Source organism: Aquila chrysaetos, chromosome 2 (assembly GCF_900496995.4).
Source record: "Aquila chrysaetos chrysaetos chromosome 2, bAquChr1.4, whole genome shotgun sequence".
Taxonomy (NCBI): Eukaryota; Metazoa; Chordata; class Aves; order Accipitriformes; family Accipitridae; genus Aquila; species Aquila chrysaetos.
Window position 1 is genome coordinate 28,396,353 of NC_044005.1, and position 27,392 is coordinate 28,423,744.

Here is a 27,392-nt window from a genome sequence, read left to right on the forward strand (position 1 = left end):
ACAGCTTTGCTAACAGAAGGTTGCTGACAGACTCCTGATCTGCAGGAGGAAACTTAACAGCAGGAGCTGCTGAAGCCACATAACTGGGTCACCTTCACAGTGTCCTGTATCCATTGCATATAAGTTACCAATCTTACCTCACCTCTGATGCATTCTTTATAGTCGTTTCTAATCTGAACATAAACCCAGTAACCTGGCGTCAAACATTTATTCATGAGGCTGTACTGGGTCTGAAATTAAGCAAAAATGCACTCAACTAACCTACGAGTGGGTTGTTTTTTTTTCTAATTGCCTGTCATATATAAATAAGTGACTTCTGTTTTACATGGAAGTCACATTATTAATTCAATTTTTTAATTTCATGCCTATAAGTCTAATAAATAATGTATAAACTAAGCATGTAAGCTGATGAGTGGTATGCAAGGTTAGTATGCTTGCTCACACACATGCCCCACTGCAGAGTTGTAGAAACACTAGAAACTGGCACACTACAATGAACCTCATATAGTCTGCATGCCAGTGTGTTATATTCAAAAGCAAAGGAAATTACCAATACTCTCAAATAATTCAGCAAATGGAAAACACTAATTAAAGTTTTATCATAAGAGGGAAAGATCATTCAACAGTCACAAGATTCTCTTTTAAAAGCAATGACAAGAAAAAATTAAAACAAGTAAATCTTTATTAGCTAAATTCTAAATCACTGAATAAAGGTCTGTAAGTACAATAATTCTTAGACTAGGATCAGTTTTACTTTCAATGCATGGCAGCAATTCCAGCATACACATTCAAGAGATGATTTCAGAGTAGAAACTTCTGCACAGAAAATAATTCAGAGTAACTAACCTCAACATCTTTAAAAACACTTAAAGAACAAAATTGCACAACACCAAATCGGTCTTGGAATAAATTTGCCATTAAAGCAGGGCATGTATTAGTATACTACTTACAAGAGAACCAGGACTGAAATACCCTACTGACTACCTGAAATAATTTCTACCCTGGTTGAGTAGTAGGTAGTACTGCAACAAAGGTCCTAAAGCAGTCAGTCAGAGCAGCTGAGTATTAAAATACTATTCTGATCTTCTTTTACTTAAGGTCTTAATATCCATTTTCGGAGTCAATGCAACTCCCACATACTCATTTACAGACTATTTTGCAAGGCAGCTCAGGTCATTCTAAACTCCAGTGCTGATTACTGTGCAATCTGTTAGCACACTGAGCTATAATATTATGAAATGGGCTACTGCAGTCATAATACTTAGTAAATGCAGATAACCTAATATACCACTGATTTTTGTCTTCAGTTAAATAGGGCCAGATTCCTCAGTAGCCAGCCACCTTTTCATCACATGGGCTCAAAAAACCAATCACATTTTATTCCTGCAGATTTATAGATCCTACACACGTTCTTTCTAACATGGAATTATAACCACAGAATCACAGAATGGTTGAGGTTGGAAGGGACCTCTGGAGGTTGTCTTTCCCAATCCTCTGGCTCAAGCAGGGCCACCTAAAGCCAGTTGCCCAGGACGGTGTCTAGATGGTTTTTGAATTTCTCTAATGAGGAAGACTATAAAAGGACTATAAAAGACTATGTATTCCTAATAAAAGGAAGGAACACAAATTTCAGAAAGTCACAAACTTCACATTTCACTAGCTAGTTTACTTTTTTGTTTTATTTCACCTCCTTCATTGTTGAAAGGAGGAAACAGAAGTCTTCCCTCTCCAGTTTCTCTAGTCTCTCCCTCCTTCAAATGCAGCATCTTTCCTCCTTTCTTTTGCATGGCAGAATGTACACATAGTCTACTTCTCAATTCTCTTCTTGGCCTGTGTGAGGTCCATTCCACTGCACTGTCTCGTTTTTGTCTACTTTTTTGCTTCATCTTCTTCCCATAAATATTCTCTTTATTATGTGATTCTTCTCAGTAACTCTTCTTTAATTATACAAGTGTTTGGTGATATAACTCCCGATAAACATTGTCTAATCACTTTTTCCAACACTTAAATGAAGCTAGTAAATAGGACTTTCTTGTTTTATGGGATGAGAAATTAGCACAGAAAGTTTAAGAAGATTAATCAACTGACAAGATCATGTCAGAATTGGGATTACTATACCTAAAACCTTTGTTTGACTGACTCGACCAAATAATACAGAGCTATTGCTTCCCGTGGCCACATGTTTTGCTGGCTCCTCAGAAAAGTAGTCAGCTCCATTACAACCAGATGGCCTGTGGCCAAGAGGCAGCTTGTCAAACATCTGACACAGCACACCATGACAGATAGCTGACAATTGCTTTTGTTTAAAGCGTTTCCCCCACATCCCATTAATACCCTGCAGTGTTGGTACGCAAAAAATATATACAGTAGAACGGAGGTAGCAAAGGTATGAAAGGTGTACAAAAATGAGAAATTTAAGAAAGAAACATTCACAGCCTAGATCTAGAAATCAGGAATCTGATTCTCAGATATATGCAAGGCAGTCAGCTGCTGACAGTGATACGTTTTTAGAAAGTGTAACCTTGTTTAATTGAACATAACCAATATTAGTTGACAAGAAAACAAAATTTGGTAAACAATCTGTCATTCTAATGAGCTGGTTTTCAAATAATCTTCAATGGATTTTCTTAAAATCCATACGCAAACAAGACTATTGCCTAAACGTTAAGTTGGCATTTACTGCACAAAAGGAGAGGAATACTTCTGGTCCAATTTTAAATATCATCACACTATTCAAGAAAACAGTATCACGGATCACTGTATAGATGCCACAGTTTTTTAATCTCTTTATTCAGATATTGTATCATGGGATTGCAGGTGTTCCTCGTAGTACACACTATCTGTTTGTTCTGATAAATACCGTACTCTCAATTGAGACACCAGTTGATTAAGTGGCAGTTATTCAATTTTTTGTTGTGTAATGTGTTCTCCCAAAACTTCTTTAATGTGTAATAAAAGCTACTTTAAACTAGAGATTATAACAAACTAAACCAGCTAACTAGGTAGGTGAAAGCACAAAGTTCTGCAGATATGTCAGGGATGAGAAACACTTCTTGAATATATGACCTGAATGATAGTATTTGCTCTTCCTCCATGGAAGCAACATACTTTTTTAGGAAACTTCAATACTAAAGATCACAATAATTAATATTGAAAGCAATATTAATATCAGTGTTTCGACAGTCTGAGAATAAGTGTGAAAATGGAGTAACATTATAAATCTTCAAATGTTAATGTGAAATCTGTTTCTTTCTCACGAATACAGAGATCTAGGTAACAGCAAATATATAAAATTTATATTTCAGACATCTTTTCAAATTTCCTCATATGCACTGAAAAGTGGAATAAAAATATTTTTAAAAAAATCAAGAAATTAATCAGCTTTGCACAACCTTAAAATGAATCATACATAGAAGACAAAGACACCCCACAAAGAAATGTTTAAGAAAGTAAACAAAAGCTCTGCAAAACTAAACCAAAACCACACATCTAGAAATTATGTATTGCTCAGCTTCAGTAATACTGAGAAACATCTGTATGATTTTGGTACATGAATAAGACTTTTCAAATATTAGTTGAATTTGAAGATTTTACCTCTGTAAAAAAATTTAGTTTTAGCTTCACTGAAGTGTTTTACAGGGATCGATGTGACTAGCTACCCAAATAGATGCACACTTCTCAAGAGGATTGACCATGCAGCTTTGAATTAACAGCCACCTAAAATCTTTCAGATATGTTACTGAAAAGCAGAAATACTTAACCTAAATTCAGCTACCTTTGACACATGCAATTACCAACATTTGCCTCATCCAACTCAAAGCTTCCTGGCAATTCCATCCCTCATGTGTAGAGGGTAGGACACCCGAAGCAGAAAAAAATTAAGAAAAACACCAAGATAGAAGAATGTTATGACAACTTCTGAAAGCAAGTGATGGGCCTGCCTGCCAAAACAAACAAAATGGGTAAAATGCATGACTACTGCTGAGAAGTGTCTGGATACCATAGAAGACAACACACACGACATAAAGAGAACATGTAACAAGACACACAGCTGCTGGCTAGCCCTACAGTAGAAAGCAGGCTGATATGACTGCTGATATTTAGCACAAGGGATTAACAAGGATTTTGCTGTTTCTTCTGGGAGGCTGGCAGTGGATGCTTTCATTTGCACAGTGAGACTTTCAAGACTAGTTTTGCAGACTGAGATTCAGTTAAAGTCCTAACATTTTGATTGCGAATGGGACCTCAAGCAATAAGCCTGAAAAAATGCTTGCAGATTAAGTAAGAATACTTTGTCTCAAAGCTACAGAAGATGAAGGAGGTAAACTCACAGAGAGGACTGATGTTCACTCCTGTCCTGAACACAACCCAGCAGAGCTCTTTCAGGCAAAAAAGAGTGAAATCTATTGTTTCCTAACATTACTGGGATCTGTAACACAGTCTCTGAGGTATGAAATTCCTCATCATGATTACAACATGACTTGGAAGGAAATCTTACCTGTTGGTGACAAGTCATCTCATGAGACAAGTAGGAGTAAAGTGTTCATAGCCATTCTTCTGATACAGAGCTTTACTCTCTTTTTTGGGTTTTATCTAAACTTTGGTAATACTTCTGCAGATAGCAGAGAAAGGTGTTACAGCTAATTAAGAAATAACTGAGCATAACTGAAAGATGACAAGTAACTGCAGCAGAACTTTGGTTAATAGATTTACATGTTTATAGCTGCTAATTCACTAACTAGAAGTAATGTTAAAACTCCCCTCTCTCTCAAAAGTTAGTTATGCATTCTATGTTCTCAACAATATAAAGTACACATTCAGAAGCATTGCTGCTGATCATCCTGCATCAGTACATTACACTAATAAAATATCCTGTAGTTAGCCACTTGTTGTATTCTGTATTTCTGGTAACAACTCCAGAATTGCAAAAAGTTCTCATACTTTTATGATTTAATACTGTTCTTCATCCACAGTTAATTTTTTTTTTCTTATGGTTAAAAGTATGATAATTTTTACAAAATCACAACTTCTTAAGGGCCTTTAAGTATTTCTACATATTTGAATTGTGTAATTTTAAAAAGTATTTTCAATACAAAAGTAAACTATAAATCAGACTATGATATTTTGTGCTGCCTTTGTGTATACCCACAGCATACTCAACAATAAGTACTTTAAAAACAGTACTGAAAAGAATGACAACAAAACATAAACATCAGAAAGCAATAACAAGTTCCCTGACAACAGCATTTTACAATCACATGTGGACGACACGCAATAGGAAAGCCTGTCCGTCATTTACAATGGACGGTAATGGAAGCTAAATTTTTCTTGTTCTCAAGCAACTCAGCTTGAAAAATAATTACCAGTGAATAAACAGAACATGGAAAAGAGGGTAAATCCTAGATACTCACCATCTGAAGCACAAAACAGTAAAGCCATACAACAAACAAATGTAGGCATACTTGGTGAACGAGACATAGATAAGTTAATGCTACTGTGAAATCTTTCTTTCATAAAGAGAAAGTTGATAGATTTTCTTGTTCTGCTTTCTTTGCCAGGGCCACTGCACACTTTAGACCAGAATATGTAAAATAATTTCATCAAGCCTGAGGACTTTCCAGAAACTGATTAATGGCTTCACAACCAAAAAAAAGGTCACAATGTCCAGTCCACAGTATGAGGGAAAACTGCTCTTGTGGTAATTTTTACCTGTTCATTTAAAAACAATTAAAAATCTAGACAGAAATTGAAGTAACAAAAATGTTTATTAAGTCCTACATTTCAGTCACAATCATCTACCATTCTCTTGAAAATGAATAATCAGCTTATCATCATTACAATAATTTTTCCTTACATCCTCTATTACTGCCAGACCTAAACTTCCTTACTCACCACCTCTCTTTACTGATTAACACACATGTTGAATCATAAGGATGACTGTGGAGGGTATTGCAATGCTAGAAGATAGATCAATATTTCACTTTAGGGACTCTGGGGCGGGGGGGGGGGGGGGAAATAATGAAGTCAACAAAAAGCAGCTCTATTAATTCTTCTTAGTCCCATGTCCCACAATATTCTTAGCCAACTACTGATGTCACGGTACTGGCACGATCAGCAATATAGTTTGGCTGCTATTTTTTGAAGATATCTCCATTGCCAAACGAAATCCAAACTTTACATTCTGTGTGTCATTTTACTTGTGATCTATGCTACTAGTTTGAAACCTATTTCCCCTTGAAGGAACCAAGTTCATTTATGTCTTGCACACAGGTCCAAAACCTTCACCAGAAAAGTGTGCATATAAAGTAGCCTAAAATTTTCAAAGTAAAAAGGCTGAACAGAAACGTACTGGAATACTTTCTCCAAGAACACTGATAGCTTTTACTTTCCTTTAGCTATTTATTTTTTTAATAAATCTGATTCTCCTTCTTGAAGTCATCTCATTTTTATCCTTAATTTCATGTAATACACTAGCAGAACTTTAATGTAACTAATTTTTAAAATATTTTCTTGGTTTAAATGGATTTTTTCCATTTCTATACTTATAAATAATGAAACTTTATCTAAACTTCTCAATAACTCTCAGAAATTTTCATGGAAGAAACACAATTTGCATGCTACTTTGCACTGGGGGTGCAAATTGTAATTTCTCTCACCAGTCTCTACTTCTTATGCTTTGTTTTGCACCACGGAGTGCTATCTGAGAACATGAACTGGATTCCTTTTTTGATTAAAGCAAACTCAAATATGCACTCCAGGAATGCACATAGTGCATTCTGACACAAACGAGCATTCAGTTCATAGGACTTGACTACAGCTAGTCCAAAGTAAAAACAAACCAACCAACCAAAACAAAAAAAGTGCAACACACACCCCCCCTGAAACATGTTAATGTGGATGTCAGATGCTGAGAACTATTTCATACTCCAGATCCATTCCTATTTGTTCACACTACCTGCTAACACAGACATAATCCCCCACAAAGTTGCAACTGTGAACATTCAAGAAGAGGCAAGTGGGTAAAAGTAAGGAGTAAAATGAACACACAAGTCAGACATATTAACCTTTTCAGACTCCACATTAAATATAAATATGAAACAAAAATCTTGTTTGTCACCTATCGAAAGAATTTTTATGCAAACTCATTTGGGTATCCAAAATAACAAGTATTTTTGCAAAAAGATTTCTTAGAAAGTTGCCTAAGAAAACTGGCTTTTAATATGAAACACACAGATGGATTTTTTTTTTTTTAATTTATTTTTAAGAATATCAGAGACATTTTATCCAAAAGGTAAGCAAACTGAAATCTGATTCAAAACTCAGTACCTAACTTGAAACTGTGAAGCGTTAAGTATCATGGAAAACTTACTTTAGGTACCTCTACAATAGTTCTGGTACCTATAGAACTTATTGCATGCACAGTGATTCAGTTTCCTCTTCAGAGGTAATACTATTTGAATTCTGCTTGTATCACATTGGACATTTCCTGTGTGGGTTGTTGCTACTGAAACAGGCGATCAATAAGCATACAAAACATTTTTCCTCTCTTTCATTCCCGGGTTTTGACATTAAATATTTAAATTAATTCTAGAAATTGGTTTGGAAGTCTAAGCTGTGTGAACCTAGAGCTTAGCACCATGATAGATGGGTCAAATAGCAATTAATCAAACAAGCTTGCATGCAAATTTAGTGTAATTTTCAAAGGGGTGAGGAGTTTCTAGCTACTGAAGAGAAGATGAATGTTCGACTGGAAATTCATTAAAGTTTACAATTAAAGACACAAAGCTTGATCATGCCCTCAAATGCTATGCAGACATGTATCTTCTGAATTCTGCACAACACACTGTTTGCAGAGGAACAACAGGTGACTTAACAATGCAAACAATGATGCGCCTCAGGGCATCATTCAGCCAAAACCTTATGGCAGTAAAAAGAAGAAATGTAGTATCAATTAAAAATTTGCTTCAGAAGTTCAAAAAGACAAACCGTAATCCCTCTCTTCAAGGAAACACTGCATTAACATTTACATATTTACTCATACTTAGCATTCATGGACTAAATACAAAAGTTCGGTGTAAGAGCTCCTTAGGGTAATCTCCTTCAGATCGTCTTCTCCCTCCCACTAATGACCTACCAGCTGACCTGCACTCCCAGCTGTGAGAAGCATTAACTCAAAAACTACAAGACCTCATGCAACCAAAGCCTCACTGAAGTCAAACTAAGGAATAAGCTGAAAAATACTCACTTTCACTAGTGAAATTCTGACTCCAGGGAAATCAAAGGGAGTTTCATGCCCTACTAACAAATACTTCCCCCTATAAACAAATCATGACCTCTGCTACATCAATGCAAGAGACCAAATGACACTTACAGACACAGATGTGTAATGTCCCCAAATCTTCTATCCTCCTGTCTGAACATCTCACCTCTCCTCAGCTTCCTTAATGCCTTGAGAACTGAGTTACATACAGTGATCAAAGAAAACAGAGCACCATGATGAAAGATTAAACAGGTGTTATTCTTTTGGGGAACATTCTAGACAAATCAGAAAACCCAACGTAAGACATCAAGAGGATTCTGTTTGGCCAGTTTCCTCTCTGTTTTAGTCTCCAGTGGACTAAAATTCCTACTTCAGAAGAAAAAAATACTTCACGCATCTTCTGAACCTAGCCAAATATTTAACTGAGTATTCCCCTGGAAAATATTCACGCTCCAGCTAGCGCAAATATATCCAAGGTAGAGAGTCAGGGCATACCTAATCACCTCAGAAAGTAAAGAATTATTATAATTTTTCAAGCTGGGTTTGTTTTTAGAAGAAGTAAGCAGCCAAGTAGGGAAGAACCTACCCTTTTGCGAGATGCAAAAGATTCTTGATGCTCTTCAGCATCATTCCCAATAATTTTACTCCATGCCTCCCAACTACAGCAGTCACTGGCTCTGTTTGGCGCTTTGAAACTTCTGTAACTGGTGAGATTCACTTGGTTTATTCTGAGAAGCAGCAAAGACAACATGGATTTAACCATGTTCAGTATAACATGGACTTCCTAAAACATGGATTTAGTCAGACTCTCAAAGGATTATCTTTATTTAGGTACACAGGAAAGTAAATGTGACATTATAAAGCACTGTTCCAGTGCAACACAATCAAACAGAACTAATATTGCTAATCACAACAGTTGCTTGTATAACTTGGCTTTTTGTGATCTTTCTCTAGGATCCTTTTACTCTGCATTACCTCCAAAGAAGAGATGTCTGTGAGGTTTACCTGAAGCCACTGATGTGAATACCAATGAAACTGACAACCATTTCTTCAGCTCCTGTTTCTTTTCTCCCTACAGTCACGGTGCAACTTTTAATGTTAAATCTCAAATTATTATTTTTTAAATCTATTCTATATTTTATTCCATATCCCTATTGCTTTCTCTCGGGACTTGGACTAAATTTGCAGGGCAAAAGGGGCATTTGCAGACAGCTCATCTCTCTGTTTAACCATCCTGCTGGCAAGTAATTTCCCCATGCCCATTCATCTGCTACCTCTCAGAGAAAAGCACTGCAAATGAGGGAAACAAGAACTTGCTGTTGCCTGCCCAAAGGAAACCAGCCATAAGAGTGAACCAGCATGGTCCTTGGATCCTCAAATTACAACAAACATCCCCTTTACCTTTACTTCCCTCCTCAAAGAAGCCCATTACCAAAATCATCAGTACCCCACAGCAGCTGCTTGGTTCACAAACAACTGTGAATACAGTGTCCTACCTTTTCTTTTCCTGTTCCCAAATATCAGTGGCAAAAGGGAAAAGGTAGCAGGGGAAGCATCCTGGCAGAGCAGCTAGGAGGACACTGTCAAATGTGCTCCTGCCAACCAATAACTTGATTGGTATCCTTAACCAGGAAGTGTCAAAGGGTACCAAAACACAGAGTGTAAAACTGAACTGCTAATTCAAATTACTAAAAATAACATCCCAAACTGTGGTTTGGGTTGCAAAGGGATCACACCTCTATCCTAAGATAAGAGAGTCATGAGGCATTGTAACCTTGTCACAATTGTTCCCAATTAAGGGCCCAAGATCTGTAAGTAATTTTTTTCATTTACATATGCTTTTATTGTTCTTACACTTCGTACAGCTCTTGGGTTTATTACTTCAATAAGACCTGTTCACTCATGTGTGCTGAGAATGCCTTAATGCTCTGTGAATCACAGATAAGAGAGCTCTACACCTTATTTGGTGTAAAAGCAGGGAAATTGCTTGAGTAGAACGTAAAAAAAAAAGTTAGCAAGAAGCTGGCTTGTAAGTACAGACATTTATCAGTTATTAGTCATTAGTCGAAACTGATAATGATGGGCAGTCAAGCGTAGTGCTTCTCATCTTTGTTTTCAATGATGATAAAGTGCTCCCTGCTGCCAGACAGTGCTTCAAAATGGAGAAAGGTACTTAAACTTGCTTCAGATGAGCAACTGGGTGCATGCCAATTTTTTACATGAACAGTCATAAGCATGTTCCTGCACAGCAGGATGTGATCAAACTATTCAAAGCTGTAAAACCAGGTTTGCTTGCCAGTTATGTTATTGCTTCAAGATCAGTGTCTTACAGATGATACTTTGCCAGTCATGAAACCACTCTCTTTCCATAACAACAAATTCTACACCTTTAATATTTAAAACTCTGTATAGAACTGACTGTTCCCAATTAAAAAAACATTTACAGAATGAAAGTTAGGACTGAAAATATACCAAAAACGCAATCTCCTGAACTATAAGCCATCTCTTATTTAACTTTTAAAAATCACTTCCTTCAAGCTGTACCAATTTAAAGGTCCCCTTTCTTCTCTAAACCAGAAAAGTAATTGTAGTGACTTACTCAAGTCCTCAGCTTCAGCTGCCAACCCTGTAATCATATTAACATTCCTGTCCACAAGGTGTGATGTGGTTAATAGGTGGTTGCTAGTTTGAGACATTGCACTGTATTGCCTCCTGCTGGAAAACACTTCTTTAAAGTATTTTACGAAGATCAGAAAATGTGACTATGCCATATGTAATCTTTATTAAATGTCTGTCACTAATTGGATTGCTCAAGCAAGAAAGATTTTTTGAAGAAATGCAGAACTGTAGTACAACTAACTGGACAAATAGGTTTTTTCCTTGAACGGGTTAAGACAAAACTGAAATTACAGACAAGAAACTGGCATTTTATTTCTCATGACAGTCAGCATCTTTCTCCATTTTCCTTTCAGAGGATCAGTCATAAAACAGACTCAAGCTCCCCAGTATAACACAATATCTGTTCACTAACAAACATATCTTAGCAAATACAACCAAACAGTTGAGTTTGTTTTTTTAAGGGGGTTAGTACAGGAGATGATGGATGTCAATGTTTAGCCACGCTTTAGTTGTTTGTTTTTTATTCACTTGAAAATACATACTAAAAGTAGTATCAAATATTTGAGTTTATACCATTTTATTTGTTTTCACAAATACAAAAAGTAGTTTGCATATTTGCTCAGCAATCTAGTGAATGATCTAAGATTACATACACATGCACAGCTCAATACAGTGATAGAAGTGCCTCTATCTGCTTCCTAGTAAGAAGTAACATTCATGTTTGAAATCACAAAAAACACATGCAGAGGTTCTTGGTTGTTATGGCTCAAAAAAATATTTTCATGACCTTTCCAAGACATGGACAGTGCTCTTCATTTTTTGAAGAATAAAAAAATTATTCCAGTAAAATTCAAATAGAAGAATCACAACTAGCTAACCACTGTCAAGTATGCTGCAATAGCAGTCCAGTTAAATGCAACTTAATAGTATAACTACCACAAAAAGTATTGCAAAACTGCATTTCAAAGACTAGCTGAAAGTAATCTGTATTTACTTGGTCACAGGTAACGCACAGTTTATAGAATGTCCATTCTCTAGGAATGTAACGTATTCCTTACTTGAAATCAAAGCAATGTGTTTGAGCTGTGAAGGCTTTTGTGTTATTGTTTCTTATTGAGAAAAATCAGAAATCCTACAAGTAAAGCCCCAAAAGCTAGATACTACTTATATTCACTGTGGTCAATTGCCAAATGCCAGGCTATTATGAAGAAAACCATAAAGAAGGATAACAGACGCAGCTTCATTAAACACAGTCAGTCCAAACCCTTATTATCATATAGGCAGTTCTCTGTCATATGGAACCAGTTATGGTGGTCACTCAAATGACATCACTGTCTCCAGCACCGTACAACAGCAAGCAGGAACACAGCAACATGCTGTTCACACGATGTGTCATGAAGCATTTAGCTTCCATCGCCCAGTGACCTCTGAACTTTAAAAACGCCTTTTCCAGAGTATAGCCACAGCATGCTAATGGTTTACTCTATTTCTATTACTTTATTTCTGCTTTGTCTCAGCCTGTTCTCATCAATCCCTCCCTCATATTTGATGTCACCTCCACCAAAAAGAAAAAGCTTTTAACTTGCAGATGTTATGAATGCCTGAGGCGACCTCAGATCTAACTTCCAATAATTTGCATTTGTTATGCTAAGCATATACATCCCCTGAATTATATCTAGTCCCTTTGTGGTCTAATGTAGGAATCCCTCTCCTATTGTTCTTGCTGTTAGCACTGTAATAACTATCGCTATTGCAATGTTAACAAAAGACTACTAATAATTCAAGTACGGTACGAATTCCCAAGGAATCATCAAGTAAGAAACGCAGGTTGAAATGATAGCTTCAATTCCAAGGACCTCTTTTCAAGATACAAGAGTTACAGCTGTAAAAGCATTACATGTGTGAAAACACAACACATGATCAATAGAGTTCTATTAATAATAATTAATTTAAAACAGTGGTATTATAAATTAAAAACAGTATCACAGTAGTACAGTTTCATACCAAGTATTTAAATTTTCATTTAGTGGGGATTTATTATTTTATTAATTTATTTTTTCAACTGCACTATCTACTTAACATTACCTGTGCTTTTTACTGAGAGGCCTAAAGATGGCTTTGCTAATTGTGGCACTTGAGCCATTACTATATAAAATAATTATCTTTATTAATTTCCAAGCTGATTACTTGAAAAAGATTATTCCTTAAACAGGCAGCTTAAAAATAAATTCAATTGTATTGGGTTTGCATGGCAAGGTTTTGGTAGCTGGGGGGGGTGCTACAGGGGTGGCTTCTGTGAGAAGCTGCTAGAAGCTTCCCCTATGTCCCATGGAGCCAATGCCAGCTGGCTCCAAGACGGACATGCCGCTGGCCAAGGCTGAGCCCAACAGCGATAGTGGTAGCGCCTCTGTGATAACATATTTAAGAAGGAAAAAAAGTTGCTGTGGCACAGAAACTGCAGCCGGAGAGAGGAGGGAGAACATGCGAGAGAAAGAGCCCTGCAGACCCCAAGGTCAGTGAAGAAGGAGGGGGAGGAGGTGCTCCAGGCGCCGGAGCAGAGATTCCCCTGCAGCCCGTGATGAAGACCATGGTGAGGCAGGCTGTCCCCCTGCAGCCCAGGGAGGTCCACGGTGGAGCAGATATCCACCTGTAGCCTGTGGAGGACCCCATCCCGGAGCAGGGGGATGCCCAAAGGAGGCTGTGACCCCGTGGGAAGTCCGTGCTGGAGCAGTTCATGAAGAACTGTAGCCCATGGGAAGGGCTCGCGTTGGAGAAGTTCGTGAAGGACTGTCTCCTGTGGGAGGGACCCCACAGTGGAGCAGGGGAAGAGTGTGAGGAGTCCTGCCCCTGAGGAGGAAGGAGCAGCAGAGACAACACGTGACAAAGTGACTGCAACCCACATTCCCCATCCCGCTGTGCTGCTGTGGGGGAGGAGGTAGAGAATTCAGGAATAAAGTTGTGCCGGGGAGGAAGGGAGAGGTGGGGGGGGGGAGGTGTTTTTAAGATTTGGTTTTATTTCTCATTACCCTTCTCCGATTTGATTGGTAATAAATTAAATTAATTTCCCCAAATCGAGTCTGTTTTGCCTGTCATGGTAATTGGCAAATTACCCCAAATCTCCCTGTCCTTATCTCGACCCATGAGCCTTTCATTCTATTTTCTCTCCCCTGTCCAGCTGAGGGGGGGAGTGATAGAGCGGCTTCAGTGGGCACCTGGCATCCAGCCAGGGTCAACCCACCATGTCAATTAAAACATATATTAAAATGCCCTACAATGACATTCTTCTGACATTCATAAAGTTTTATGGTCCAAGCATGCCTGAAAGTCCACTTCAACAAAGAAGCAAAAACTGACGGAACAAAAATAAAAATATCAAAAGATCATTCTCTTTTGCTGAAAGTGTTTCTCTTATAAGCTGCTCACTCTTCAAATGCCCTGTGCAAAGAAGAAAGAACATACACTTTTGGCAGGACTGTTGGATGTTTCCCAGTAGCTATGCTGCTCATCATTATTATAAAAGCAAAAGAAAGTAGACTGAAAAAGTTAAGTTCCACCATTAACATCTTCCAATGTTAACATCCTTTGCAGTGCATACTGGATAGACACACAAAATATTTTAAGTACCGGGCAGATGGGACTTTCAAGGTTAAAGTAGGAGAGTATGCAAAAACGATTGCAAAAAAAGTGAAAATTACAGGGTCTGTGGAAGGGACTCTTTTACCAGGAGAGTTCTCAATACAATATAAATTCAATCAACATTATCAATACCACTCAAGATCACAAACCTGACTTTAAATCTAATAGAAATCAGTTAGATGTGCGCTAACTTTGGTAACTCACGTTAAAAATCTAAATTTTCAATACTGGAAGGGTCAGATGAAATTTCTTGCCTGGGATGAATACATAACGAGTTTCATCCAGTCTAAAATCTTGTGTTTTCCCAGGAGATCTATCCCCTACTTGGGCTGCTCCTCCCTACCGCCACTTCCTATTGAGCTAAATCTAGGCTAAAATCCAGGAAAGAAAACTATGGGGGAAAAAACCCAAAACAACAGAAAAACTCTTCCACGAGATGGGAAAAGCAAGGAGACTCTCTTCATGGTGAAGAGAATGAAGACAATATTGTTCTGTGAAAATAGGAAATTGCAGGGAATGAGTGATCTGAACAGAAAAAGGACCTCAGGGTCTTTCAAGTCACGTAGCAGAAGTGTAAGACTTTTAGAGTCAAGGACCACATGCTGATTTTTATCTCCTGAATGTAAGGCAACAAAGGGAGGAATTGCTTGTATTGTTGCATGTGGTACTGTTATCTTCCTTTAACATATATTTCTGCCACTTATAACCCTTTACAAATCCTTGAGCCCCAGTTAACTGTCATCCAATGCATTATACCAATACAGCATACTGCAAAACTAAGCCCTTAATAGCTTTTTAGATTGGTCAATACACTGAAAACTATTTTGTTTTAAACAAGGAGACAGCTACTGATCAGGTGCAAAAAATAAAAAAATAACTTTTCTCATGAAACGCATTGATGCCATTTCAATGGGCACTATTACCATGAAGAAACAGTTGATCATTAATCAGCCATTTACTACAAGGACTCTCTTTGAGATTTTCAACAGAGAAAAGGAAACGAAATAATTTTCTTCCCCAAAAGTAAAAAAAAAAAAAGAAAAAAAGAAAGAAATTTGGTATTGAGTGATTATATACTTGTAGAGACTTACTTGAGACAAAGCAGCATCCCGTTGTTCTATTACTGCATTCATTTCCTCAGCTATTATTTTCTTTCTACGTTCTTTGGTCCTGTGTATTCGATTCAGAATTATAGCTCCATTCTTCAGTATATCTATCCCTGTGTCTGCATTGTTTATTCTGTTCAGTAATTCCTGTAATGTCTACCAACAGCATTATATGTTAGTCAGACATGAAGTTTTAATATATTTTATTTAATATAGGGTTTTAATTAATAGGCACATGTGAATTGTAAATTGACTGAGTGAAGTTATTGAATTTTCATATTGCAGCAAAGATGTACATTATTAGTGTGTCAATTCTTCTTTTTCCCACATCTTAGTTCTTGAAACCCACTCAATTGAACTTAAGCCTCTAAGATATAAGACTGACATCAAGAAATCTCCTCAGAGAATGGCTTACCATGTCATTTTCTTCAGGGTTAATATTTTCTAGCCTAGAAAAAAGGGACACAGAAAGCCTGATCAGTAGCATTTCCTTAGTGCAGCAAAATGAGTTCGCTTTTTAAATCTTTAGAACCTCAAGTAATTTCATTCTACTAGTCTTTAGAGTCAACCATGACACTGAACATATTAAAGTGCCACCTGCTCGACTCCATCTTTCAATAATGCTCCATATCTTCAGCACTGACTTCAGACTGTTAAGTTATTAATGTTTACTGCTATATATGACTACAAGGATCAATTGTTCATATGTGCTTAGATGAAGAAAGTTCCCCAGTGATAGAAATGACTGATGCTCTTATTTTATTTATTTATTTCTGGGCTTACAACTTTTACCTGATGTATTTTTGTTGTTTTTACTGCACCCCAAATGAAACAGGACAGGACTTTTGTGGAGGTTTGGGTTTTTTTCTTTCATTTTAATGTAATTCTTTTTCTACCTCTCTCTTCCAAAATGAGGAAAAAACCCTAGTTGAAGTTTCCTTAAAAATATTTTGATTTTACATCTTGCATAAAATAGCAAGCTAAGCCAATTCTCTGCAAGGCCCTTATTTAATTCTGGAACAACCCCCCCCTGCACTTCCCTCCCTTTCTGTTTCAACAGAACATATATTGACCTGTCAAATACAAAGATGATATGAGGAATTTAGTAATACAACATTGAACATTGGCTGTGCAAAAGCAGTGAGTGATAGCACAAAAATCTAATAAATGGGATAGAACACATTTTATTTTACCTAAGGTTAGTTATATGGACAGCTTATTATTTAAAACACTTATGCGTATTTTAAAATGGAAGAGACCTCTTTTTCTGGAAAAATGAGCGTATTAAAGTTACCTTACCACTCCATTGCTACTTTCTTAACAGTGACTTCTACTAAAAGTAGGTCTGTCATTAGCGTATGATATTTTAAAAGACAGATATAGTTCCATTAAACATCTACTAAACAGCAACACATGCTTTTTGAACACTGCTGTGGCAGGTGCTGCTCTGAAGCCAAGATTTTAGCTAGCAAACATCATAGAGCACTTGACAGCACACTAGCACCTTTTACATTAAAGCATTAGTTTTACCAGATAACAGTACATAAGGCATAGTAAATCAACCAGTACAGAAATTAATTCTTTAAGTAAAAAAGAAATAATTCAAAATGCACTACTAGTGTACAACAGCTGGTATATTCATATGGAATTCACAAGCAGTAAATACTCCAACATATACAGTCAGCACCAGGACTAAGCAAAACAAAGTAAGAGCTAACCTTTGCTGGGTTTGACTTGTATTCATAAAGTAACACAAATCATAAAATAACAAACATATTATAAGTCCAAATTCTCAGAACTGGCTCCTTGACTTGGCTCCTTGTAGAGTTCGTGCTTTAGGTTTTTACATTGCTAAGTGCCACTTCATGTGGGACTTAAAAATGGATCTCCAGCTAGTTTGTATTCACAATGAAAGGAACGGTATTTGTCAAAGTAAATTGGCAGGACTGACCCGGCTTCTCCAGAGGACTTCTACCCTGCTAAAAGTGTGGGTCAACAAAATCACCCAGCCGACCAACAGGCTGGGTAAGCAAGACACCTTAGGGAGAAACGGGGGTGGTAAAAAGAACAGGAACTTCTACTGTAAGTGTAGCCCTTCAGCATACTACTGCCACAAGGGATCTGTCTCTAGGTGTACATACACCTCCTTAGGTGACAGTAGTTTTTTAACAAGCAGCATTCAGAGCTGTGTATTTGCCCTGCTGCATCTCCCTGTGCTGTGCATAGGCAATAAGTGACCCTCAGATCTCTCATGATTTTAAACAGCAGTAATCAAAGATTCCTCTTCCCCCTGTTTCTACGTTCTGCTAATGTAACCCTTAGGGCCAACAGAACTGAAAGAATTTTGGTTGTTACAGTTAAAAAATGACAACAGAATTGCTCCAGCTGCTAATTTAAAGAAAGCATTAAAGCTTTTGATAGAGGTTGGCATGCTGTTCAATATTGCCCTCTTGTAAAGATCTCTGATTGGAGTAAGTCCAAAGCAGATGGAAGGAGTGACCTGTGCTCTAAAACTTGACGAGTGTGGCCCAAGCAGCCAATGTTCTTTAAAAAAACCCAAACCTCTATGTGCTCCACATCTGAGACAGAGAACTTGACCTTTTTAACAACCATATCAGGAAGAAAATATTAAGGGTGGTAATTGGAAAAGTTCCAAGATTCCAGAAGAAACTCCAAAATGAAACAAAATAAACCAAGTCCCTCATGACTCATCCCATCATCTCTGCTCCTTCCAAAGGATTAGTGGAGTGGTAAGGTGAACTCCAAAAAAATTTCCATTCAGCCACAGTAAACAACTACTTGGAATAAAGAGGCTGAGAAAAGTAATTTCTTCATAGGGTTGACTCTGCTTCTGAGAATGCAGCACCTCAATTCAACTCTTCTCAGTCACAGTCCTGGCTTGCTCCTCCCATTGCAAAATGCCAGACATCTAAACAGAGATAGAAACGCGTGTCTTATGACCTCAGCTGAGATGTTACTGCAGTTAGTAAAGATGCCCAGTGTTCTGAAAAGCCTGAGTGCTGGAGCCAGACTGGTGTTCCAGTAGGAATCTTGGCTCCACTCAACCATTTCTTGTTTGCAAGGTGTATGGCTGCATGAATAAACATCCTGTAAGCTTAGAATAAGTACACCCAAAGAAAAGCAGCTGAGCCTGTTGGAGAAAATCCTGCCTTCTTGGTTCTGTAATGCCCAAAGATTTCCAAAACAGCAAAGAACTTCCTTCAAAAAAAAAAAAAAAAAAAAAAAAAAAAAAAGAACACAAACCCCTCCAAACCAATGATGACAGCAGGAAATGTTTCCCTGTACCATATCATTGCTCTTTTTGGAAGAAATATCCCATTACCAAGAAGGTGCTGCCACATCGAGGACTGATATGGGTCAGGGAAGAGCTGTGGTCAGCTTCACCTTGGTCAGGTTACACAAACGGATGCAGTCACTGTGGGTTGAGGTAATACTGCAAATAAATTCATGGAATGGAGCAAGACATCTCTGAAGTTTCTTACATTGTCCGATATGGCTTAAGACATTCCTATCACACTTGCAGTTTGACTGAATGGGTAGCAAGGTAAGGAAAGAGGCAGATATTAAAACATCTGATGCAGTGAAAATGATGATTACTTGAACATAAAGAATGAGTTTTTCTCCCTTTCAAGGGATTATGTACAACAATTAATGCCCATTAATTCATTACCATTAAGTACTTGGCGCATGAATGATTAACAAACTTTAACAAACTTTAAAGTGGGAACAAATGAAGCTTTTGGGCTCTCTACTTTTGTGGCTTTTGTCAATTAGGATTTTTCTTTTACTGCTATGATGACTAACACTAAAACAATAAAAATAAAAGCATGTAACATTTTTTCAGAACCCTTCAGCAACATCTTTGTGCTCTATGGGAGACATAATCCTGCTTGGGATCTGCCTAAGGATTTTGTTCATGTCCAGGATGCCCTCAGTGACAGCTCACACAGCACCCAGGACATGAAAGACTTGGGTATGATTCTTCCCAACAAGCTGCCATTGCCACAGTCAGTCTCTGTAATGCAGAATGGGAGACCCCGAAAAATACTGAAACTATGATCTTAGAGTACACATGCAGCCTGGCAAGGACAATTCTTTTGAATTAAATTGGTTTTGTCCCCAGTTTTGTGTCCTGGTGTTGGCTGTCATGACAGCAAATATCACACAGAAGCCTGACCTGCACCCTTGAAGAATATACAGGAAAAGACACTAGCTACAGACAATGGCTCACTGGTTTAGGCAAAGAGTAATGTATATCAGGTATTGAACCAACAGTAGCTGGTTAGCCCATCGCAATTTTACCTGTGTTTGGTTGGTGTTCACAAGGAAATCTCCTATGCCAATTCTTAGACTGTGAATGGCATCAGGGTATGAGGCCTTTCTATAAAGGATCAGAAAGAGCACCCAAGTGGATGACAGCAACAACAATTGCTATTCTCTAAATGATAGCAATAAGGTATAATAGCTCAGCTCCAAGCTACCAGCCAAGGGAGTTACTGACCCTCTCCTTGGAGCAAGTACCCTTTTTGTCATTACCAGTGTATCCAGTGCCTTCTGCAATGACATTCATTTGGGGAAGGTAGCATGCATGTTCTCCAATAAATGGAGTTTCTTCCCTTTTTTCATCCTTCGGCTTAGAACTGAGTTGGTCTTCCAGTACACGAGTGAAGCAGGCAGAAGGGGTTGAAGGGAAAACAAGTGATGTTGTTCTGAAGGATTCAGGTGTGTCAAGACCTGCCACATGTGTGTCTATGGATTCCACTGTAGAAAAAGCAGCAATATGCCTCTCACACACTTAATAACCTGTGATTTCTTCCAGAAACCCAAAAGTCATTGACTAGGTCTGTCGAGCAGAATAATTAATCTGCTGCAGGACTTGAGTGCTTTAACCCCAAAGATCTTGAGTTTACGCTGACAGCTTATACAGTTTCATTTGATGTTTGGGGCCGTACAAAACTTTCTTGCTTTCTTTATTCTTGGAACATAAAATTAGAAGAGTGACAGAACAAATTGGAAAGACCAGAGTAAGGCTCATAGTTATGATGTCTCTTATGGGAATTTAACGCACATTTGTAATTTCCTCAGAGACTGTTGCTCAAAGCAAGATTTCAGATGCACATACACCTATAATGGGCTCTGTAGAGATATCTACTCTAACAAATTGCGCACTAATTCTTGTGGGAATGGAATCTCCTAGTCTTGCTGTTGAGTCATACTTACAGGCTGTGACAAACTCTAGCAACTTGCAAATTCCACAGAGTAATGGTGCACAAACTATGTGCAGAATATTGAAATTTATTTAGATAACATTCTCTGGCCTTACCTACAGAAATACCCAAAAGAAGATGACTGGTTTTCTGCTATAAAGAGGAAAGAGTGTTCTTAGTAGAATCAATTATTTAAAACGTAATCACCTGCCATTTAGTTAACTAACAACTGTACCTATTCAGTCTCCTACCTTGAAAAACTTCTCTGTTTGCTTTGTATTTCTCTTGGCAGAAAAATAGGAGAAATTTCTCAGCTGCTCTAAACTTTGGGGGACTACCACAGACAGTAACCAAGATGAACACAACTTGGATGGAGAAGGCAAATTGTAGCTTCAAAGCTGCCTATATTCCAAAGTGAGAAAAGAAACTGTTCTTGATCTTCCTCTCCTGACTTAACAGGTTTGTTTAACATGAAATTGCCTATTTCTGTTGTGTTAACATGGCATACATAAAATTCTATGAAGTATTAATTATACCCTTATTGCCTTACAAACTGCGCCTCCACTAAAGATAAGAAAAAAGACATGTATTTTTACTACGTCACCCACATCATTAGTAGAAATTTTGCTGAAGGAAATGTCTAGTGGGTTTAATGGCTTGATTGATTTCCTATACATTGCAACTTCTGACTGACATTCTGGTACTCCATGTCAAAAGATCCCTATAAAATGCAGCATTCTTCTTATTTATCCCCGAATAAATCAATACCAAAGCTTTTGATTATATTTTTAATTTTTGTGATCAAAATTATTCACCTTGCTCTCAGTCTCCAGAGAAAATACGGTCTTAAAGGATGGCTAACAAATTAACCAACAGCACAGTAAGACTAACACTAGCCTGGTATGACATCATAGAGAAGTTTGTGCTAAGTTCTCCTATATAACCACTGTCAAGCAGTTTATGACAGTCACAGACTGACAGAACAACCTTTTTGCACAGGGCAGGGAACGTATACTTACTCTTTGAGAGACTCTTCTAAACGCTGGACTCGTAGAAATGCTTCATCTCTCTCTTCATTGGCTAACCTAAGCCTTGCCATGACAGCCTCGTCACGTTCCCGTTGAGCAGAATAAACTTCTTCCACCAGAGCTGCAAAAGTAACCAGCGTGTTTAACAAACAAGTTTGACAGGGAAAGACACTATTAGATGCACTTACGTGGGCCTTTGCCAGCATCTCCTAAAATCAACATTTCTCCACTGACCTCAGATTACTCTGGATAAGGTCGATATTACTCTTCAGACACAACAATAAATTGCTGTTGATTGCTAAAATGAATACTTTAAGGAATGAAATAAAGCTATGTGTTTTAAAATTCACCCCTGTATAATCAAACAGGGAAAGGAAGTGATTCGCTTTGCATTTTGAATACTTGTTTAATGGGAAAGTAATTCTTAAAGCTCAGAATCATATGAGACACAAGTAGGTTTCTTCTAGGACATAGAGTTAAAAGTAATGATCCATTAAAACTACTTCTACCATCACACTGCTTCCTATCAGGGTGGCACACTGATATTAAATATTAAAAATTCTAATATTTCCATAGTCTATCTCTGGTAACACAAGAGTGGCACAGCTGGCATCTCTCCTTCTCTGCCAAGCCTTTATTTTATTGTGTAATATACTGGTATATTATCTGTTACGGCATACATGGACCTTGCAGCATTAGGTGCCAATAAACTAAGATTTACTGTCTATCCTTGGGAGCAAACTAACACCTTCAAGTCATTCCTCATCCTGAGCTTACATTTTCTCCCTGCCTCTCCCCTGTCAATATGTCTAACACCATCTCTGGCACACTGCCAGAATCTTTACCTCGACCCTGCCTCCACTAAAATCTTTATTCATACTTTCATCATTTCCCTCTGCAATACTACAAATCTCTCCTCACAGTCATCATAAAACCCAGCAGTCAAAATGTCTAGGGACTTTCAGGATGCCATATTAAGACCGCTGTCACTCCAAGACAGAGGACTATATCCTCTCCGATTGCCACGGGCACCTCCAAAACACTCAGCTGAGGTCTGTAGGTTCCAGAATTCTCCATGCTCCCCTTCTAGTCTGCCAAGCTGGTGTTTAGCCACAGTCTCCTAACACCATACTACAGTCTCTTTCAAACTTTGGCATTTATTTCTCAAGAACCTTCTGTATTAAGCCTTTGCTGCTGGGCTTCCTTAACCCCTTCAGAACTCTCTGCTCCTCTCTGAACCACTGCTTAAGTCATTAAGATCTCAAAGAAAGGCTTCCTTCCTCCTCACTTTAGCCTAAAGCTTTTATCCCAACACTCTTACTTCAATTGACTTTGTTGCCTTTATGTCAGTTTACTCTTACTTCACCTTTGTACATTACTGTACAAAAACTTCACAGTGTGATATAACACAGAACACCTATGGTTCTTCACAGCATGGAACTATAGGAACATAGCAGCACATTTTGGTAGCAGATATATTGCTTGCACAAAATACACTTTATCGGTACCAAAAAACCCCCCAAATTCCCCAACCAACTGAAATACAAAAAGTGGTACGTTTCTGTACAGTTCACAAGCAGCTCAGATAACCAGGGATGTAAGACAAGTGAGAAGATGAACAGAAAAAGAGTCAGGAGAGATGAGTTAGGAAGTTGTTCAAGGTAGGAAGGCAATCCTCTTGTCCTCAAGCTGGGGAAAAGAGTGTTATTGAGGAGTAAGGAAGCATTTTTTGCAGGTCTAGCAAAAGGTTGCACAATAACAGCAGACTGGACGAAAGAAGACAGGGAAAGGCTACACGTTACGTCTGGAAGTGCAGTCCCTCCTCTCACAAAAATCTGCAGTGGAGCTGCTAGCCTAGCCATCAGGCCAGAGCAGTACCAAGTTGCGTCCCAACAAAGAAAAAAAAAAAAAAAAGAAGAAATTCAGCATCAGAAGCACAAATCTCGAAATGTACACAAAATTTAACAAACAAACAAAATTTAATTCTCTTTGAGTATTTACTTGTTTACTTGTTTGAGTATTTACTTGTTCCACAAGAATAGTGTCTTTCTTCTTGAAGATTGATTTCCCCTGTTTGCAACAAGAAAGCTTTGCTTGATGTGGAATGGAAAAACTAAGGCATGAGCAAAGCAGCTGCAAAACTGCATGTGCACAGATTGGTAGTCAGGAATAAGTTTGCAGCACTTGCAGAGGATAAGTCTGATATCTGCAAAGGTAGGTGGCTCTGCAAGAACAAGAACAAATTGTATGAGGTGGGGTGGGCATTTCAGCTCACCAGACTTCCACTTAGGTTGCTGAGATCTTTGATGGCAGGGAAACTAGTGCCTCAGCATTGACTGCCTGGGTAAACTACAATGCAACTGCTATGTCCCGGTCAGATCTGGAATACACAAGCAGTTTAATTCTGTATGGTAATTATTACCTATCTGTACCTTAATATATTTGTTTACCATAGTTTTTCCAGTAAATTATGTCAGTTTATCTAGCATCATGCCAGCTACACTGCACAGAGAACCCTTTCCATGAAGCTACAAGTGGAAACATTACGTAATTTTCATAATGAAAACAATTGCTGGAATGACTAGAAAGCTGTCTAAAATAACCAAAGATTTGGCACTCATTACTGTTGTGGGGTTAATTAGTTTCCAGATTAGTTAACTTCCTTCTAGTCTCTTTGAGTGCATCCCTTCTTCTGTCACCTTATAACATTCCCACCTCAGCGTGGAAAACCACAATTTGCTGACTGCTACAATGGATGTTGAGAATACAAGTACACTTAGAGGGACTGTGTTTTGACACATCTAATTCCCTCTCTGTGTAACTATAACCAGTGGTAATAATGACTATACAGGCTTTTAAAAAACAGATTATTGCTTATTTGGCCTTAAACCAAAGTAATGTATATGTAACAGTATGAAAACATTCAGAAAAAGAAAGAGTCCTCATCTAACTCATTTTAATGATCTACAGAAGGCTAACTCACCTGATTCCTTTACCAGCCAAAGCCTCTGCTGAATTTAGTTTAGACATTTCTGCCTATACATTTCTGACTCTATTTAATATTTTACAAATTCCTTTTTTTAATACTATATGGAATATTTTAACAGTTACACAATTACAGGTAGTCTGAAGTATGACGTTGTTAACAATAATGTTCATCATTCAGATTGAGCTGTGGATGAGTCACAAGTAAAAGTTCAGGACCGTAAGGATCATTGGATTCTTCAAATAAGCCACTGAAATACATACACCTTTGGGTTGCAACGTAGCAGCAAACCAAAACATTTTGTATCATATTTAGGAAAGTATGTAAAGTATAAGCTGTCCTATGAAAAGTCTATGAGAGAGAGTGACATAAAAATCCTCCATATTAAAAAGAGTAAAGAATATCCAGATTATCACCCCTATGCTTCTTAAAAATGCCAGGCAAAAATTAATTGAGAGCAACAAGTCAGGCTCCTAAGTCCGATTCAAGATATGGCATATCCAGCAAAATACTAACCCCATACTGGCACACTGACTTGATGCCTGTTCCAATGAAAAAAGTGATCCAGCTACTTAGTCACCAACTGCTCTGGTCGACACCACGAGGTTTTTCTTGGAGACCTTCCAATGGCGCACCAACCAACCCCCATCCTGTTTATCTTGAGGCCTGACCAACAAGAAACACAAATTCTTATAGAACTCGTGTTTCAAGCAAGAAAATGACACACAAAAATGAAGTATGAATAGTCAAGCATTAAGCTAAAATGAATTGTGTCATTTACTAATTCATATACATATGACATTCAAGAGTTAAAATATTTAAATCCCATAGTGCTAAATTAAGAAAAAAGGATTATTTTCCAATGCTTGCAAACATTGTAATATATACAAATACGATATTACTATTTAGTTGCACAAACTTTATTTGCTTTGGAATAATTTAATAACATCTTTCTCCTTGTAACTAAAACCCCTACATACTCTAAAAGAGCTCTTTATTTTAAAAGAATCATTATGCTAAACTCATCAATTCTAAAACATTTTTAGTTTTTAGTAAAGAAAACAATTGTAAACAGAGAGCTTTTGTAAGGTAGATAGCTATTACAAAGTTCACTTAGAAAATCAATATAGCATTTTAGCTGGAATTTGCTCATTAAACACCCACAGCTCTAATGCAAATTATGATGGAATGAATAAAGCAAATACATATGCTTCTTTCTTTTTATTAAATGTAAAATCTACTGTTAATTGCATCTGGTATGTCATATAAACTTTTCTCCTTAACTATTAAATGGAAGCTTTTACAAAAGTCATTAGAGATTCTCTTTCTTTGACTTGTATAAATTTCAATATTTGTTCAGTAAAGGTTCACAGCAGTTAAATTACATTAACAAATATTATTAGCTACTATGTAAGCCAACTAAGTAAAATACTTATATTGCAGGTAAAACAAATCAATGGGTGTTTACAATAATATTTGGATATGTCCATTTTTAAACAAGCTTATCAAATATCATGTAATTCTTAGTCAAATGAGAGAGACTCAAAGTAGATTTTTTCTTCCCAAATACTCAAATTTGTTTAGTAAGCTAATTGTTTTCTAATATGGGCAAAAGTAAATATGAAGAAGATGAACCATACCGAGTATGAGTTTACTGAGTCAAAGCAGTGTACATATTTTCTTAGTTGAACCTGATTCTTTTGGCAAACCTATCTTCTACACTTTTTAAACTACCTTTAAAATACAGCAGTAGTGAGAAGGTGTGTTGGAAATCATTCTAGTTTAATCAGTGATTCATGATTTTCCAAACAACAGAACTTTGGGGGAAGGGAGGGAAGCACAGTTCCCAGGAAAAAAGTCTGTTTGCTGATTTCCTAGAGGTCATCTGTGTAAATAAAATAACTGAATAGGAAAGGCAAGAAAGAAGAAATTGTTAAGACTTAAAACATCTATGGTAGCAGAAATCACTTCACGTTACTCATTAAAAAATGTAAAATCCAGAATACAGGCCAGACCTTATAAGGAAAAGATAAGATCACTACCCACACTATCTCAGAAGATACAGTAAATATTATAACACTCTAACAATTGGCTTTCAAGCTAAGTCAGTTTTACAGAAATAATATTTTGGAATTTGCAAGGTGTTTCACATTAAGATGTGATGAAATACTGCTTTTGGCTTTGGACTATGTGGAAAAAAATGTGATTCAAGAAATAGTACATTTAAAATTTTGCTAATTGTTTTTGTAACAAGCACTACTTATACTGATCAGTTACTTCCAAGGAAAAGACATGGTGAGAAAGTTTTTCCCTTAATAACAATGTATTGTTGCAGAAGGTCAGGGTTTTGCAGTTTAAGATTTAGTATTCAAGATCAGTGGTTGCTGAACAATAAGTGACTTGGGATTTTCTTTGGCATTGATTCTGGTACATTCAAAGTAATTTTGCTTGTTACTCGCACCATTACAGCAAGAAGAAATACAAATGACATGATAGGTTTTTACAGAAAAGGCTCTGAGCATCTTAAAT

General features: G+C 37.4%; 1 protein-coding gene across 4 annotated transcripts in view; it reads right to left on the minus strand.

Annotated features, from left to right (window-relative positions):
- MIPOL1 (mirror-image polydactyly 1) overlaps window positions 1–27,392 on the minus strand; it is a 195,291-nt gene that overhangs the window by 104,391 nt on the left and 63,508 nt on the right. For all 4 annotated transcript variants that reach the window (XM_030033201.2, XM_030033183.2, XM_030033194.2 and 1 more), the window contains 3 exons: window positions 21,869–21,998; window positions 16,037–16,070; window positions 15,607–15,777 (listed from right to left, as the gene is read on the minus strand). In XM_030033201.2, coding sequence (XP_029889061.1) covers window positions 15,607–15,777; window positions 16,037–16,070; window positions 21,869–21,998 — 335 coding nt within the window. The remainder of the gene's footprint in view (window positions 1–15,606; window positions 15,778–16,036; window positions 16,071–21,868; window positions 21,999–27,392) is intronic.